Genomic DNA, 19,898 nt, shown 5'->3' on the forward strand with positions numbered 1-19,898 from the left:
AAAAAATCAGGGATCTAATATTGGGCTGTGGGGGACACCGTATTTTTCTAAATTAAGTTTCTAATTTCACTGCCTAGTAATCATTGTCTTTACCTATTATTTTCTCTGTGAATTTTTTTTTTACTTTTGGTCCCAGCCAGGTCTATTTCCTGCAGTCCAGTTTGGTGCTGTAGTTTGGTGTGTGGCTGATTACAGTCCTACTCTTCTGCCTTCTATCTCTTTTTCATTTTACCCTAATTTTCACCTCAGTTTCTCCTTCCTTCCCCATCTCCTGGTCTTTCATGTTCTTTTCCTCAGACCACATTCTGCTCACTTTTCTCCAGTTCTTTCTCTGACCCCAAAATCTCCCCTCCATACCCATTTTGCTCCTGCCAACCTATGAGCACAGGGGGAACATGCTGCTCTTGCTCTCCTATAGCTGCCAGCTCACAGTACAATAATACACAGCCAAAAAAAATTAATATAATAATAATAATAATAATAATAATAATAATAATAATAATAATAATAATAATAATAATAATAATAATAATAATAATGATGGAAAGATTGAGTTAACCATAGTAAGGACAATGTGGTTCCAGTCTAGTTATGCAGGGAAGCTGCCAGGACAATTTGGATTTTAGAAGACCTATTTAAGTAGTAGTCCCTCTTTGAGGAGTGAATGTGCATTGGTTAGTACACACAGGAACTGGGTGAAGAGGTTTGTGGAAGCTCAGTGGGATGTGACTGCCTGTGCACTTTGGTAAGCTCTCAGCACTGTGGGGGGTGTGAGTGTCTTCAGTGATTACAGATTCCTAGCAGAATGTCAGCTCTTCAGAGCAGGGAGCTTTTCTGAGCATGGGTAAGTAGAATTTTTAAAAGATATATTGCTTGGCTGAATTTGGGCAGTTTAATCCAATGTACCACATGCCAGACATCATCCTGTCTGCCAGATTTTGGGTTCCAGATTAAAATCACTGGAATATTAAAGATTTCCAAAATGTATGTATTTGTCCTAATCCTATTCTTAGAAGTAGATTAATCAGTTTGGCTGAAATTAAATAAATTTTTAAAAAGCACATGCTATCCAGCCTGCAACAGGGATTCAGCACAGCAGATTTCAGCTCAAGCGCTTAAAATTTTTTTGAAGCTATAATCAAATGAAAAGGCATATGTATACTGGGAAGTCTGGATTACACTTGCAAATGGGTCCTTCTATCTACTTTTCTAATGACATTAAAAACAAATGTTAAGTTCAGGTCTTGTTCAGAAGCTTTCTCTGAGGTGTTTTCAGTGGTATCAACAAAGCCACCTCACAAGACATTTCAGGACTTTAGGTAGATTGGCACTGAAGATTTGTGCTCATTAGGCAGTTGTGAGTGAGGAGTCCATAGGCAAGGGATGTCCTCTGCTTCCAGGAAGGTAGAATTATATTGCTGACAATGAAAATTGGCATCTGCCATGTGTGGAAGAAAGAACATTCAAATTAGATGAACATTTAGGAAAGGTAAGAGTAGTGCAGTACACAGGACAATGAGAATTGAAAAACTTAACCGAAGGAAAGAAGAAAGGAAAGATGGAAGACATTATCCATTATGTTCTACTGGTTCAGTAAAAAGCAAAGTGGATACAAAGCAATGCAAATCATGCCCTTCTGTTGCTCTGATACAAGTAGCTTTACAGCAAGATAGAGTGACCTGAAATGCTTGATTTGGCCCTGGGAGGACCCCTTGGTGTAATCAGCATTTTTGAATTCAGAAAATCTGTGTCTGCCATCTCCTCTATTTCAGTATTCGTGAGTCACGCATCATTGTGTTGAGAACCAAGTGATAACTGCTCATCTTCAGAGTATGCTATCAAAGTGTCTCCAAGAAACTTGGCAGTGGACTCATATTAATCAATTGTATAGTGTAATTCCTGACCTCAAAACGCAGCAAGAAAAGATCAGGTTGAGGTATTGAAGCACTGAAGTACTGAAATTGAAGGTATCCTGCTACTGTGGAAAGGGGATAGAGATTTGTGATGTTATGGCTATGCATCCCAAGCACACTAAAATGCTGTAATATTGGAACATTCTACAAAACTTCATAATAGTCATGTTATTACACAAAAGTTTGTTGTCTAAATTTTCAAGATTAGGTCTTGAGAAAGCAAGGAAAGACAGTAACAAAAGAGGCTAAGACATCAAGAAAGCAGGAATGTACTGCTGTTTTTTACTACTTTTACTGGTTTTGATGAGCAGACTTTTATCTTTTCCTCCTGTCAGAGGAGTTTGATGATGTGTTAGTATACTATATTTTTAATAGTACAGCTCCGGCTGAGCCAGGAAATCCAGTTTTTACAGAAGATTTTTTGGAGTAATTTTCAGTGGGTGTCTTGGTCAAGATTCTTACAAATCACTCCAACATTGTGATCTGGGTTGGAGGAAAAGCTAAAATAGCACCCGTGTTGTCTTTCTGAAAAAAAAAACAAAACAACCAAAACCAAGAACCACTTCATATACACATATGTTAAAGAAGCTGAACTTAAAGTAATATTTGCAGCAAGTAGGTTTGTAGAAAAAAAAAATCCATGGATTGCTATATATGCTATAAACTACTTGTCAGGTAATTGTAGAAAACACACAAACCAACTACCCCCTCACCTCAATCCGCCAACAAATAATTCTGCAAAGATTATTTTTTAAAAATTCAGAAAATGTTTTTGTTCAGGAAAAATGTTTTTCAGTATAAATATATAAATACTTCTGTCTGTGACACGTAGCATCAAGAAAGAGGGACATTTAAATGGGAGGGCTGTAGTTAGCTACCTTACAAGACATAGTACAAGAATTTATTCAGGTCAGAAAAAGTATCCTTAAAAGTGGAAATGAAGCCAAAGTGATATTAATAAAACTGAACATAGAGATTGGCCGTGAGGACAAAATATGTGGAGGTACCTAGAAAAGCTAAACAGGAATTGTTAAAGTATCTCAGAAATTGAAAGCCTGCAAGAGTCATTAGGTCTGCTAGACCACCAGAGAATAGTCATTCCAAAATGATCAGGAGATGGCAAAGAAAATAAATTCTTTTACTCTAGTATTCTCAAAAGACAAAGAAGAAATATATGCACTAACAGAATTCTTTACAGATAATTTCAGAGACATACTGTTAGCGAGCCAAAAAGAGGTGAATAATTCAGAAAGAAAGTCTGCAAGGTAAATGAAAAGGACTTTACAGTGTTTTTCAGAGAGAAACCCCCAAACTGAGTCACTAATAAAATGCACCATTTAAATGACATTTTAAATAAGTTCTTAATTAACATTGTGATTTCTTTGTAAATAAATTCAGAAAGGATTTTTCTGGAAACTGTGAATGGGCGACTCACCACTTACATGATATATTGAAAACTCAGCTTAGGTAGGAAAAAATGCAAGAAATTAGGGACAGTAGAAATGTTTGTGTTTGAAGGGACATTGAATACACAGATTGAAAAACAAAATAGAAAAAGTAAAGTAAAGTGAATGATACTGTGAAGATCCATTATTTTGCTTTTTTTACCCACTGGCTTGAAATGAACATCCAGGACCCTGGTGAATGTTTATGAGAAACCCTCCTTGACTTTCTGAGCTTTAGGTCAGGCTTAGGTTCACTCACCTAACTTCCAGTGTTTAGCAGCAGTGCCCAGGTGAAAAGTCTGCATTCCAAACACTAAACTTCATTTTAAAATCCTTCTACAATCAGGGAGGAATTAACAATTCACCTATGTAAAGTCAGAGTTGTGCCCTTAAGTTATCTGTGTCTCCCTCCACAGAGAATAAACTTAGAGCAATACCTGAAATTAGGCAAGGTATATCCAGCATGTTGAATAAGAATTAACAATGAGGTTTAATTTTCTTTTCTACATAACCTTGATGGAAATGTATTAGTCTTCAAGTCAGACAATGGTAGTGCTCTTCATGCTTTATGCTGATGGGGGAAACAGCATTTTCTATGAACCATAATGGCAGCCAAAAGAAAAGTAATGATCAGTTGGAAAAGTTAGACTATTCTCAATATAGTTTCATGCTTCAATGCCTTTCTAGAGATGGCCAAGTAAGAAAAGTATCCCTTTCTGCATAATAAATGATTAACTGTACATCTCAAATCACATCTGGAAAGCATTTCTGAGTTTCATTCTGAATAGCTGAGATTCTCTGTTAATGGTTTTGTCAGCATATGCTTCTTTTGCTCCTTGCAAAATATTTGATAAAATATTAATGTAGAAATAAAACAACAAAAATACAAACCACAAATTTTCCTATTTTCTGATAAATCAGTATGGCTCAGCATAAGTTTACCAACAATTCTTTTCCACATTTGCCCTATTATCAGAGTAAAACATTCTTCTTTTCATGATTTGCTCTGAGACTAGGGAGGGAGACTAGAAAGCAGACAATCCCAGGCAGAAATGAGAGAGAGGGAGAGCTTGCACAGCAGCCGGAGTGGAAAGGACACCCCACCCCTCCAAACTTCTGGGGAGAACATTCCTTTTCCAGCAGCTGGAAGTAGACTGCAGTTTAAAAAATAATTAAGAAAAAAATAGAATAAACTAGATTAGGAAATAATGAAGTGCTGGGCAGATTAGCTGGTGATAGTGAATGTTTTCTGCCTTCAGAAGCTACGAAGTAAAACCAAGTAGGGTAGATGAGAGCTGCCTGCCTCCGTCAGCCAGAGGGGTGAGGCTGAGTGTGGCAAGTGGGGAGTACAGGCTTCTGGGTGGAGTGGGTGGATAAAGTGGGTGTGATTTGTGACACTCTTTGGGAAGGAGTCACAACAGCACACTCTGTCCAGCCAGCTTTGCAGTCGGCCTCCCCTGGCACAGTGATATATTTCAGTGAGAAGCATTAGACTGCCATAAAAATTCAAATGATGCACCACAAAACAAAATGATACAATTTGATAATAACTGCCAGTTAGCACTTTCTGGTCAATATGATGATCATCACTTAATTATAGGCTTGTTTGTGGGAAGTTCAGCTTTCTAAGAGCTCTAGTTCTGAATATAACACAGTGATTAGAAACAGTTATTAACGGGTTGGTGCCTTTATTCACCCCGAGTCCCTAAAGGAGAAATTAGAAATCCTGTTTGAAGATGAAATATGACCACTAGAGGATGCAGTCAAGATCCTGAATGAGTGTGGCATCCTATTCCTCAGTCATCCTCTGCAAGGCCAGCCAGACTATAGAACAAATACTTTCTGGAATATTTGGGTGAATAAATGACAATGTAGGAGTCAGAAAGAGTTTATCGGCAAAGTAGTATAACTAGGATAGCCCAGAAGGCAGTCCACAAGGTCTGCTTTCACTTAACTTTTACTTCTTTTGCGTAGTCTGTGGGTTTTTCATTGTTTTCCATTGTTTCTCCTTTCCCTTCATTATCTGTTGTCTGTCCATCCCTCCAATCTAAACCCTACTATTATCCTTTAGTAGTGGTTACCTTCTTATCTGGATGGTTAATAAGCTATTCACTCTACTGGTTCAACCTAGGATACACCTGTGCTGAACACTTATGGGTACCTTAGATTCAGCTACTTATTGAACATATTCAGTAAAAAAAAACACAATTAATTTTTAAAATCTCTCTCTCATTTCATATTTATTTGCTTACTACTTCAGTCGATTGATTTATTTGTTCCCCATCCATCCGGCCCTCAGCCACAAACACTTGCTTAATCTTGTTTTCTCTCTCATAACCACAATTACTCACCCACAACCAGTAGATCATCCTTATTTAGGAAATTACTTGCAATTTGTAGAGGGCAAAAGGGATACCAACAACAACAACAACAAAATAATACAGGACCAAAACAGGAACTACTGACTGTTAATTTATATATCAATGTTGTAAAAAACCCCAAACGAACCAAAATCAACCCCTGAAAATAATATGCTTTTTTTAAACAGACTAGAGCACAGACTCCCAGTGCTGCTCATCAGTAGGGAAACTTCTCTGATAAAACACAGGGAAAGGCAATTGCCCCTGTGATTATCACAATGCATTTAAATTAAAGGTGAGAGGATTGTTTCTACTTACCCTGGTCTTGTTTTACTAATAATTATTTCATTTTTAAAAGTTTATACTTTTCTGCATACCCTTCCTTGTTTGTGGTGTATGTATCTGTTTCTTAAATCCAACTTCCATAAGTCACCTCCTAACGTACGTATGAATATTTATCTAATTTTTTTGCTGGTACCTGCTAATCAGCTTTGGCCAAGGCCTGGATTTTGCAATTGAAATCTTCACACATCTTGACTTCATTGGACTGAGGAAAATCACAAGGGTCTTACTTCATAAAATCAGTACAGAATTAGACCTGTGTGTAGATTAAAATACTAAAGTATGTGACATAAAATATGGAATATACAATATAAACTGATTATTGTTACCTCTGACACAAGAATTTTTCATTTTTCCTTATTTCACAGTTTTAGTGCAGAATGCTGCTAACCTAATTTTTATGTTTAATTCTAAGTCAATTGTAAGCAAAAGGTTGATAATGGCTAAATGCAAGACATCCAACATCAAAAGAAATTTTCAACATTTGGACAAAATAAAAACAGGTGTGAATAAAATATCATATTGCAATGGTAAGTGTTATTAAAGCCATTAAAGTGCATTTGAATCGGGTGCTCTATTCATTTTCAAAGCTGACATTTGTAAATGTATATAGGCAGGACTCTTGTAAATTTAAAACAGAATGTTGGAACTTGATTCTGGAATCTGTAGCACAGTCGTACTGTGTTTTATCCATACATAATAATTCATATTTTTTGTCATTGAGTAGGGGCCATCCGATTTTTATTTCTGCATGGTATTCTTGTTGGTTGGCACATGTAGTAAGAACAAAAATGTTGCTAAAAAAAATATTTGTTGCGTTCTGGCATAGGAATGTAATGTCTTTGATAGTTACATTTCCTCAATATCTGTTCCGACAAATGGTCTTCAGGATTTTTTGTAATTTGCTAACTGCTTTTAAGTTAGAGCTGTTTTATTTCCATCTTGTCCCTTTGATATATGTCGTGACAGTGCGAGTCTCAGACAGCCTTTCCGTAATTTTGAAGGAAAATAGGAGAAGTTGTATTATCATTTCTGTCTATGAAATTTACTTCTGAAGTGAATGCCATACATATTTCTGAAATGAATGCCAAATGTATTTTCTAGAAGGGAGTGCCATTGAAAGCCAAGGCAGGCAATTTATACCATGCATAATAATGATATTAATTTTTATGGTGTGTATAAGTTACATTTTGATTAGTTTTTTGCATGATTAAAAATTTGCAAAGCCTTTATGGCCCCCAGGAGCCTACCTGTAATAAACAGCTCTCACCTTCCAAACCATAAAACAGGTCTGCAGTACTTGAACATTACAGCTAATTGCCTTGCTACATCAAAGGGAGCACCACAAGACTGAGAAAAATCACAGAAGGGGGGGGTGGGGAGCGAGGGGCAGTTTCACCTCTAAAGGTTATGTGTTTGTGGCTCGGTGCAGCCCTGTAAAGTTATGGCCTCAGAACTGCTGTTTGCGATTAAGTTGATGGGGAAAGTCTATCCCACAATCTCTCCCTGCTGCTGACACAGAGTCTTTGTTCACATTCAGATTTCTCAAACTGTTGCCAGGGTCAGGCTGAGGTCAGACACCACGATGATGTATAGGAGAACATGTCTGGGAATTTCTCTCACACTTAAAACACATACCAGAAAAACAGGAGAGCACCCTGCAAAAATTGTCTGATGAGACCCAGATGATACTGTAGCTTTTCTTTTAGTACCTTCATAATTTTCTTTCTCTTTGCCTGACATGCACACAATGTTTTATTAATGTGTGCCACGATAGCCCTTACAATTTTATGTCCCCTCAAGATAAGGACACTCAGTAGCACTTTGACACTTCATTTTCCAGCCCAGGGGGATTGGGCCAGTAAATCTAGTAAAAGAAGCAATGCGTCCATTCCCAAGGATGAGTCGAAAAGGGATTGCCATCGGCTCCATGAGGCCACGGGGCCTGACCCTGGGTAGGAGCCTGGTGCGTGCGCGCCCAGCGCTGGCACAGCCCTTGCCAGGCGGGATCAGAGGCGCGCAGCATCCCGAGGCGTGCAGCATCCCGAGGCGTGCTCCCGCCACCCAGCCGCACTCCGGCTGCGCGGGGATCCCTGCCATGTGTGATTAGCTATCGGCGTGGGACGAGAGCGCTCACGCAGCATGAGTGGGCTTCCCATTCGCATGGAAATTTTTTTCTTTTTAATATGCAATTATTTTTAAAAGAAGGGACCATCTTTCTCCCTGCATTGTTCCAGAAAGTGGACACACATGCTTAGTCCTAACCTATTGTATTTCCATGTCAATGCAAAACAGCAAAACACATTGATCTGTGGTCAGGATTTTTTTCTTTTTTCTTTTTTTTTTGGCTGGGGGAGCAGGTTGGTTTCCAAAATTGCAGCTGTGTTTTTCTCTTCCGATTTATAAAAGGTTTTGCAGAGAGTTGAGTATCGGATAGGTTTGCCACATCGATCTGAGGGGCTGTTTGCCTAGGCATAGGGTTTCAGTGTATGGCTGGCAGTAAGGCAATAGGCAGCAATTTTTTTGTGCTCAGCTGCTACATATGACAGAGGATATTTCATTCGGCTGTCAGAATGTTATTAATAAAACATGGGGTGCGAAGAGGGCCACTATTTCCCCTTTCAATCACTATAGCATTTACAATGAAAATTTTATGCAGTGTGTAATTTTCAGTTAATGCTTGACACTTAAAATGTCGGTAGCTGCATTTTGTATGGTTCCTGAAGGGTTAATTGTATCATGTTCCCTGCATAAAAGCTCTGCTTATCAAAAGTGAATAGAAGAGTGTATGCAAATGTGTGTCTGTGACCTTTTGCCTTTCCAGGGTTAATTTATATGGTCATTAAAGATTTTATGAAATCGAGCGGCCTGGTGCTTTGAATCCCATTTTACGTTCACCTCCTAATTTATATAATTCCTACCTGAACGGGGAAATATGATTTTTATTTTTGTGTGTGTGTGTGTGTGTGTGCTGCAATGAAAACAGCATGCTGTGCTGTAGGGAGTTGCAAGTCTGGTTATCTGGCATTACTCAGATTGCTAAAAATTCATTAAAATGTGACATCAGCACAGTGAGAGACAAATGATCACAGGATGAAAAGGAACAGTGGGCCTTTCACGGATTAGTGCTACACAGCCCCAGCATAGAAGCTAACTGCATAAACAGATTAATCCACCAGTAGCAGCATAGCTAAGATTTACCGAATAATTAAATGGGCTTGAGTTACTGTGAAGATTTCCATGTAATCTAGCTGGTGTGAACACGTAAGTGAGGTGTGGGTAATGCTGCTTCCTCAGAAGCCGTACACCAAGTTGCATCATTTATCCTGAATGGCTCCCCCTGGAGACAAAATTTGAGACTTCTCCCGCAAAGCCAGAGGTTTATATTTAATACTGTACCTAATACCTAATACTTACTTACTGCAATTAGCGGGATACTGCTGCACTAATAGGATTTATATTTGAGATCTCTCTTTTTTTTTTTTTTTTTTTTTTGGCTCCAAGATGCATTTTTACATGTGCTTGCTTTTGTTCCAGCCTGTGGGGGGTGTATGGTGTGTGTATGCGTGTGTGTGCATGCATGTGCATGTATTTTAACACAAATCATTTCTAGCCAAAGAATACGAAATGACAGGCTTTAAATCTGTCACACTGGGGGAAAGCAGGTACTCTAGTAAAGACACAGTCAGATTTTGTAATATTGCAAATTTTTTAGAATTAATATCCAACCTCTTTAAAGCAGTGTTCTTTCCCTTTTCTTCCCCCCGACCCTTCTTCCCCCCTATTTTGCCACCTTCTGTTAGTGCTGTTCTTATTACAGGACATATTTTTTAACTGCTCTTAACTGGTCACTGAGTTCCTTTCCTGAGATCTTTTCTGTGTTTGTCCACAGAAGAACAAGGTGAAGACACAGAAGGGTCTGCTAAAAGTACATCAGTGGCTGTGGCTGATGATAAAGACTCAAGTGAAAGAGACAATAGTGAAGGCAAAAAATCTAGTAAAGACTCTGGTAAGAAGCTAGAATTTTGTTTCCCCCCTTTTTAACTTATGAAATGCTCTTTCATTTTAAACTGTCTGGACATTCCCACTACTATTCATTGCATGTGCATTTTGCATGTGATTTCTATCAGTAGCCTCCCATTGACCTATTTTTAATCATAACCATCTGACAGGATAGATGCGGATAAGTTGAAGAATATTACAGGACGACCAGTGAGATTATTTTTTAATCAAATCAGTTTGTGTGCTTGTAATTTTTTAAGCGCCTTTCATTAATCTTTGCTGTACTTGTGATTCCTCTGATGGCATATTAATTTTTCATAAGCATAGGATTAGGTACCACTTGAATTTTTTCTTCAATCAGGTTGTGCCCCCCTTTTAACCCAAAGAATGTGGGGTTTTTTTGTTATTATTTTTTGCTCTTGCTCACAGATTAGTTACTCCCAAGAATTTGGCCTCTTCCTGGGCATTTATTTGAGGCATTTACAAAAAAATACACAAAATCCAGTGAAAAAGTTTACAGATGATTCAGCCTAAGAGGGAGGAAATATCATTGAAAACGGATTATGGGATGGGTAATTTTGATCTCCTGGAATAGACAAAGCCCAGTAATGAAAGCTACTGTCTTTGAAAACAAAACCTCTATGTCATGACATTTACTTGTGCACAAACAAACCTAGGGCCAGCATCTGGTGTAGATACCCAGGGCTTTTTCTGTGTTTGATTTGGCAAATATGTGACTTCACCCATGCTTTTTATGTATGAGATGGAAATCTATGGTCACAATGAATATTACATTGGCTACTTTTGCCGCACGCTATACCTAGTTACATTATGTTGGATTCACTGAAGCAGAAGAAGTGCTGAAACAGGTTGAAGCCTATTAGTTTCAGGTAGTCATATATCTTTTCCTTGTATGCTGATGACAGCAGCATACAAAGGAGGTTGTGTTATCCATAAAGACATATAGTTGTAGAAAAAATATCATTTTACATCTGAGTTCCTTTACACCCAAATTCACCCGCACTACAATTTGCTCTTTCCATATTAAACATTTTTGAATTTATTTCCAAAAAAATATTATAAATGGCCCTTTCTATGCCAAGTCAGTTCAGAAGACTGACTTAAAGATTAAAGCTTCCTTTAAGTTTGCTTGTTGACGGGCTGAGGTCAGTACCCATCACAGTTTACAACCTCGGCTGCTCTTCAGTCACTTTGTTTTTTGAGATCAAGAGACTGAGGGAAGGCCAATAATGACAAGGATGATGTTGAGCAAGAAGTTGTGTTGTGGTTTAAAATATATATTCCCCTTGGCTGGCTCTCTGACTTGGTCAGAACCGTCTGCAGTGCAGCAAAGCCATGCTCCCAGGCTGTCACAAGTCCTTCTCTGCAGTCTCCTCAGGGGCTGGCCTGGACACTCCCCAGGAGACGGGTGACAGCCACTTGCAGCCTGCATTTCCTACCATACGCCTCGTCTAGGGGACAATATGAACCACTTCAGGGAATTTAGCAGCCCTCTCTTTTTCTTAGGCTGGTCCATTTATAGTTGTTTAGGAAAGAATATGGTATTAAAGCTCCAGCCAAAAAAAAAAAACAAAAAAAAGAAGAAAATGGAATCTAGAAAAAAAATACTGAAGGGGAATTCTCAAAATTCCATCAGGATTAGCCACTCATAAGGGCCAAGTTTAATTAGGACAAACCTATATCCAGATGCCTACTGGGTGCACTACAAAAAACCAGCATAATTGTTCTGCATTCCCGTGCCAGCAATTACACAAATAACTTTGCAGTAAGATTCATATAGAAACAAGGACTGAAATACATGATTGCCTTTGTGCTTTGCAGAAAATAGTTTGTACTGTAAAACCCTGAATCTTTTGGAAAATTTTATTTTCCTAATCTAAATTAATTCTACATATGTAACATTCCGACCATCATCTTAATTTTCACTGAGCTGACAAGTATTTCTAATGACTGCATAACTGCTTCTGTATAATTGAATGTTAATTTGGGCTTTCTCATGAATTGAGTGTTGCAAGTCTTGCCAAAGAAATCTCAGGAAAACCAATAAATTAATCACAATACTAACAAGTTAGACAGGAAAGTGGTGTGACCCTTCTTTAGCATAGAATCTATTAGACAAGAAAGGATTAACATGTATTTAGTAACAGTGTGTTTGTGTAAGCTGTTGTGCTGCATTGCTTACCTTATCTCAAGAAGAAGAGCTTTCAAAATGCGACTTGGCAATATGCAAGTTATATTTGTTGAATATTCATTCAGAATAGAAAAGCCTACTAATGCCTCATTTATATTGTCATTTAAATCTAGTGCCACTTTAGATTAATTATAATCCAAATTACAGCTCTATGCAGTGCAAGAATTAATATGGAATTTATCCAGATTAATACATTTGCATTGAAAATGTAATATGTCTCTGCCATGGCTAAGGGGAGCACTTTTTAATAAGGTAGTAAACATGAGGAAGGATGGAAATTAACCTTCATTATTGCAATGAAAATTATCCTTTCATTCTACTCTAATTAGAAAGAATACTCTACCAGTAATTATAATTTTAGAATTATTTTGAGTCTGAATAACATCATCTGATGTGTCAGAAGTCTTAAATTATGCAATCTTTATCAAATACAAAGATTTATAAATAAGAAAATAGTGGTTTTATCATGGCTTTTCCAGGATTTTTTTTCTCACTAGTATATGTATTTTATTAACTTTCTCCTTCTTATTAGTCACACAAATATTTTTATTTTGGGGCTTCAACATATATTGCAAAGGTGATGACATCTGAATTGCAGTGAATTGTGTCATTTTTATATTAGCAATCCTACACAAGTTAAATAATTCTGATACTGACAGGCAATCATTGCCTAGTCTATTTCATGGCACTTATTTATAATTAAACCTACTTTTTGAGCTAAATGTATTGAAGTTGCATTATTAATCTAAAATAAGATGTGTATTTTATATTATAAAAAGAATTTCTGATGTATTTCACAATTTCAAAACAACACCCCCCTACAAATAATGTGTCTCAAGAATAAAAAGTTAATATTTAACACATGGATAACAACGGGATTTAGTTTTTTCCTACAACTGCCTGGTAAGAATGGCGTGGCAGTGGAACATGTAACTATGAAAAGAGTGTGCACAGTTTGCTCAAAAACAGGGTATTTTCCCTTCTCTTTCCCTCCTCCTTTGATACCCTTTCTAGAAGACCATAGGTGTTTACAGCTTTTCTACCAAAGCTCCCTAAAAATGTGAATTGAACATGGAAAGCAGAGCGTTGATACAGCGAGACAAGGAACTGAGTGGTAGTAGCTCGACCATTGGATAAAAAGTTGAACTCTGCTTTTGTCATGTTCACTGTGGCTTGGGGACTCTGGTCTTCTCCATGTGCAGGGGCAAGTGACTCCCCTATGCCAGAGGGCAAAATAAAGCACCCTGTTTCTTTCCTTTAAAGCTCACCATAAGTCCCAGAATCAGTTACATTACTATTGGCCAGATGCAACTTCAGTCATATAAGAAGTAACAGTGCTTGAGGTTGAATGAATCCAGAGCCAAACGACAACAAAAACAACAAAGCCTCTGTAAACTTTGACAGTTTATATAAATATCATAGTAAACATTGTAAAAAACTGTGCTTTGTTATGCATTTATTGACCCCAGCACAGTGTTTTATAACTCCACTCTTTTATTATATTAACCGCAAAAGAAATTTAACCAAAAAACCCCCCTTGTTTTTATAGAAACAAGAACTATGTGTTTCATGATTATTATAGGCCCTTTGAAGTAATTAAGTTATTCCATCCTGTGGTGGAAGATGATGTGTAATATTAACCTTGTGTGTGCCCAGGCACACACAGAGTGCACTTCAAGATAAATTTCACTAGCAGCGCCATAACACAGTTAGATGCATTTTCACAAGTAAATTTTGAAGGAGAACTTGGTTTGTAATTTCTGTAACAACCAGTTGAAAACAATCTAGTGTGATGAGGGGAAGAGAAGGCAGAATTTTTCCATTTTGTTTTTAAATTCAGCTTCCAGTATAACAATGTCTGTTTACATCAGCTGAGATTCTGGCCCATTTGTCTTTAAAAAGGATATCTTAAAAGTGACATATCGTAAAGAAAGAAACAGTAGAGATGTTTTTGACAGTTGGAAATAAAAACAGGGTAATAATTTGAATCTGTTTTCTAAAAAACCCAGAAACAACCTTTCTCTCTTAATACATAGTATGTCACTTTTTTATTTCCCATAATTCTCACAGTTAAGATACTTAAATAATATGTAAATAAAAATAGGCCAGGGAGTACTCTATTAATAGTCATAAAGCAAAGTGAGTAATAAAATGGTGCCCTATGTGATTTCATCACTTAGATTTTACCTTTAAGCATAGGTAGCCCTTGGGGTTGTTGACCCAACAGTGACTGAGCAGTCTAAAAGAGGCCTCCAAGATCTGCTCCTGAGAGTGCAAAAATTCAGGGTCTCCAAAAAGGGACTTGTTCAAATGATAAACATATGATGATGAATTGATGAATATATAAATAAGGAAATATGGCAGGAATAAGCTTTAATTTGGGCTATAACATGCAAAAATTACTGGCCTAAATTACATCAAAAGAAATAATTAACAACTTAGGAATGAAAGTCAATGTGTGGGGAAATCACCATTAAGGTGTAAGCCATAAAACTTGTTTTATGCTTGTTGTTGTTGTTGTTTTTTTTTAAGTGCCCTTCAGAAAATGTCCCTGTGTGATTCAGTTTTCAATTAGTCATTATTTTACCATGAGGATTTCGTGTTTACCTTGAAAACTGTTCTCTCATTTTGCTTCTCTTTAATGTTGTCTTTGTAAGATCAAATATTGCACAAAGCCTATATGAAAATAATGATAATAAAAAGTTCTTGAGTTTGTGTTTTCTTTGTTCTTATTTACTTTGTTGCCAAAATGTCCACGACCTTATTTTTAAATTAATCCTAGGTTATTGTGCAATGAGGTGCAATTTGTTCATTTATATGACCCTTATGTGGATTGAAAAAAATCAAGATAAATCTTCATGCACAGCATACAATCAGATTACCCCTGGACTATATATTTACGTTGGGTCTGATAGCAATCAATGGTTTAGCTTCATTGCATTTCAAGATGTATTTGCACCCAGTGTCCAGTGATAGTGTCCTCACCCTGGAAATAATTTAGTTGCAAATTGACTGGAAGATGGTGAAAATTGAAAGTTAAAATTAGAAATACTCATAATAAACAGCAGAAAAAAGGTCAGATGATGCCGCACTATGATGAGATTGGAATGGTTGGTAAATGAGGTTTTGTGTTTGTCATGAGATGTATGTGACATGCCTACCCAATGCTCTTGTAATATCCAGCCTAGCAGAAGAGATTATCTGGCAAATTGACGCTGGAAAGAATTTTCTGATGGACTGGGAAATTAGAATTGCACTCTTCTCTTTGATGTGTGCAAGACTGGGCCGCATTACACAGCTAGCTCAGGCATAATATTAAATATAGTATTTAGTACTTAATAGTACAACTATCTGTAGTAAACAATTATATTCTGGTTTTGATCACAAATGCCAGACTATAAAAATTCACAGTGTAAACATCTAAAGCAATCCCAAATGACTGATCTTTGTATATAATTAATATTAAGTTAGATCTGAAATCCTATTCTCCACAGTATTTCTTTTAAAGCCTCACTATATTTAGCTTCAGAATAGTAACCAGGCAGGAGTTATCAAAACAGCACAATAATCATATTGCTCAGACAGTTTAGAAAAGAGAGAGGGTAATTAAACAGCAGCAAATTAATTATTTGGAAAACAGGCTTTTTAAGCAAAAGCTGGTTTGTTTTAATGTAATAGACAAATTCATACTGAGCTGCTAAAGAAAGAACATTATTGATTAATCTTTACAGGCAACCTAGGGTTATCTAAACAGTAGAGAAGAGTCCATTTTTAAATGTATTTATAGAGTATCAAGAATAAAAGTGTATTTTCATCTTTGTGCTTACCAGACTTGTTTTATTCATCTTTATTTTTTCTCAGTGTTTAAAAACAAGCAAGCAAACAAAAAAAAGACCCTCAAAGACAATACAGACCTTTGAAGTCAGAGTCTCTTTGTAAACCAGGATATTTTTAAGTTTAAAACATGTTCTCAAAAATTATGTTTTCAAAACAGGAATAGTCACACCAGAGAAGGAACCAAAAGCGAACACTGTGGTAGGGGCACAACAGCTTCTTCTGGCAAAAGAAGAGGATGGTGCAGCTAAAAAATCAAAGCCTCCAGAGGACAATAAATTTTGTCATGAGCAGGTAAAAGGAAATGTAACAATTTAATTGCATTCTAGAACTCTTTTTCAAATAACTCAAGAATGAAACAGAGATGATATGCTGTTAAAATAGCTATATCAGCAAGTTATAAAAAGCACATTGACTAATAGCCTGCATCTTAACTTGATTTTTTTTCAGTTCTATCAATGTCCTTATTGTAACTACAATGGTAGGGACCCAAATCGTATCCAGATGCATGTCCTGTCACAGCACTCAATGCAACCTGTTATCTGCTGCCCCCTCTGCCAAGATGTCCTCAGCAACAAAATGCATCTCCAGCTTCATTTGACCCATCTGCACAGTGTGTCCCCTGACTGTGTGGAGAAACTGCTCATGACAGTAAGTGCTCCAAATACTGATGCACATGCTACACAAACATACTTGGGCCTTGTGGGCAGTGTATTTGTTGTGACAGTGTGTTCAGGAAGCCTGGGGAGAGGAATGGGTCAGGACTCTTAGGTTCTCTTGTCAGCCCATTCAGTGACTGCTGTCCCTTGGGAAAATGGCTGAAGGTGGATTTCACAGATGCAAAAAGTCTTTGATTCCTCACTGACATTAACCTTGGAAAAGTTAAGCCAGTCCATATCTCTAAGTGCTTACCTGAAAATTTGGTCTAATAATATCCAGGTCTCAGAGGTATTGTGACTTTCGTTTGTAAAGTAATAAGAACTCCCTGAAAAACATAGTTCCCAAATGTAGAAGGATTCCTGTGTATACCTCTACTAAACATTACATTACATGAAATTCACTGTAAAACAGCAGTTCAAACATCCATTCAAAACAATGTCAGTAGAAACACAATCAGGTCTTGTACTTATATGTTATTACAGCATAAATTCAGTTAGAAAACAGACCTCCTAAGACAAACTGGTTCTGGTTGTCTTGTCTTAGATGGAAATGTACTTGGAAATCTCAGTGATCCAACTCCTTAAGTATTTACTTCTGTATCCATAAATGGCTCCTTCATTTATATAGGTGTGGTTGTAAATCCACCACCTCATACCCAACTAAATAAATTTCTAATAAAAATATTAGAAATAATTGAGACCTCTTGACTGAAGGTCTACAGTTCCTTGTGCTTAGAGTTGAGGAGCAAATACACACTTGGGGAACTTCTTTTCTTTTCCTTGGTTTTCTACTAATTATAGCTCTGACAGACCATGTAATTTTGACCCACTGGAAGGAAAATGCAGTAGATATTTAACTTTCAGAGACCCTTTTAGGAAAATGGGAAAATATGGAAAATCTGCCCCTCCATATTGAGCAGCACTAGCTTTCTTCTCAAGTTCTTTCTGGTTCCCTCTATGCTGATAATGAAGCAATTTTGAAATCTTTCTTCATCAGGTGCTGGGGAGTTGTCCAAGTGTTTCTGAGAGAGGAAAAACCCCAATGTTTCCCAGGGAAAAGATTGTAAAATATAACCTTCATAACTGAAATTGTCAGTATTGCTAACACTAATATGCTTTGTCCATAACTGAAATGTCTAATGAAAAAGTAAATACTATTTATAGCAATTTTTTTTTCCTCTGGGACATTTACAGTTCTCTACATATTTTTTTAAAAGACCTTCCCTATCAAGTAAACTCAAAATCATTAGTCCTATAAGAGGGTGCTATTACTGCCATGTTTGAATCACAAATGTACTCTGTACACACCCAGGTGGCTTTTTTTTTAATGTCTAGAATATTTTTTTCCAAGAGGCAATTTGTGTATATGTATATATATATGTCATTCTTATGCATCCAATGTTAGAGGAACAAAAAAATATTTCTACTCATATCTCATAAGGAATGTAGCTTTGATTATTTATTTTCAACTCAAAAATCTCTTCTGTGGTTAATCTTTTTACCTCTGTATGAAGGAAGTCCTATCTTTCTGTTAGAGATGAGGAGCTGCAGCACAGTCTGTACTGATTTACCCAATATTCTTTAGACAGAATTCGGCAGTGCAGGAGCTTGAACTTAGACTTGCTAAGTCTTAATAGGACAGTCCTATATTTCTGGTGTTAATTTTTTTTTAAGATCGAAGTAAAATAAAAACATGAAATGTTGAGCAGGCTGATATTTGTATCAATTTAGCAAAACTGAATACTACCAGATTAAAACTACGTCCTTCAAAGATTTCTGTCTATAATTTGAAAGCAGAGCTCAACAGATAAAGCAATCTGAAGATGATACATAAGAAATTGAAGTCAAGAAAGAGAAAAAAAAATTAATTTTAAATAGAAATAAGTTGTTACTTCCCTGTTGAAATAAACATAATTTTCTTTCAAAGATCATGGAATGTCTACCATTTGTATAAAAAAGGTACAGGTGAAGAAAAGAGAGAACACCTTCAGTGAAAGACTGGTCACCATATCTCAACATGATCTCTGTCTTTGGAGGAGAATATCCTAGGAGAATTCTCCTGATAAATCCAATGATCCTGGCAAAGTCAGCAAAACCTTCTTTGTGGTGATACTGAGACCAATGAAATATTGAGTGCATGTAGTTCTATAGCATCCCCTTATTGTGGATTATTTTGAGTTGATTCTCCACTAAGGGACACATGATGCTCTGGATTATGATCTGTCAGAAACCATAATCAAGGACTGAATCAAGATCTTGATTCTGACAGTCATCCAGATATGGAGGATCTTTTGAATTATAATTTCATACTGTTGTATTCTACTAAATAGTGGGACTTTTTCTGTAATAATACCATATTCTTGGTTTTCAAAGGTTCCTGTACCAGATGTCATGATGCCCAATAGTATGCTATTGCCAGCAGCTGCTTCAGAGAAATCTGAACGTGACACACCTGCAACCATTACAGCTGAGGCATCTGGGAAATATCCAGGTATGCAAGAAAAAGCCCAGACATGTAAAAGATAAGTATGGGCAATTTAGAAATAAAACTACTTGTTACTTGGTAAAGGAAACCTTTTTCTGGCTTGCTTATAGCCACAGAGATTAAAAAACAAAAAGTAGCAAGGGGTCTGAATTTGGCTGAGCTGGTAGAAAGCACATGTATGCCAGACTCCTTGCTTTTGGTGGAGGTAAAATCAAACAGCAGTGCCTAGCCACTTTGAGGGCAAGATCCTCCTTGTTTAACCTGCTGCTAAGACCTAATCCCAAAAGACAGTGGTGCTTTCACCATCAATGGGGAATATTAGGTAAGTGATTTTGTCTTCATTTTTTGCTAGTTGTCACAGCATTCTCCTCCCTCTCTTCTCTGACCATTCTCATCCTCTTTCTAGTCATCTGTCCTACCTGTTGTCCCCATTTTTCTACTCTTTCCCTCTTTCCTATTCTTTATTTCCTTTTCTTGTTTGATGCTCCCATTGTACCAATCAACTCCTACCTTCTGGCAAAGAAAAGCCCTATGCCACTTCTTGGCCAGATGCTGCTGCCAATCTGATCATTGTGTACGAGTTTTATTCCTTTTTTTAAATTCCTGTTTATCCTGCCCACTCTGTTTTCTGGGACAAAGACAGGTT

At 37.0% G+C, this 19,898-nt stretch overlaps 1 protein-coding gene across 1 annotated transcript in view; it reads left to right on the forward strand.

The window, feature by feature from the left end:
* Positions 1-19,898, forward strand: part of ZFHX4 (zinc finger homeobox 4) — a 148,124-nt gene that overhangs the window by 112,633 nt on the left and 15,593 nt on the right. Inside the window, exons 5-8 of the mRNA XM_066564050.1 lie at positions 9,953-10,069; positions 16,269-16,402; positions 16,559-16,759; positions 19,141-19,258. Of these exons, the coding sequence (XP_066420147.1) occupies positions 9,953-10,069; positions 16,269-16,402; positions 16,559-16,759; positions 19,141-19,258 (570 nt within the window). The remainder of the gene's footprint in view (positions 1-9,952; positions 10,070-16,268; positions 16,403-16,558; positions 16,760-19,140; positions 19,259-19,898) is intronic.

The sequence above is a fragment of the Molothrus aeneus genome, chromosome 1, assembly GCF_037042795.1.
Source record: "Molothrus aeneus isolate 106 chromosome 1, BPBGC_Maene_1.0, whole genome shotgun sequence".
In the NCBI taxonomy this organism is placed as follows: domain Eukaryota; kingdom Metazoa; phylum Chordata; class Aves; order Passeriformes; family Icteridae; genus Molothrus; species Molothrus aeneus.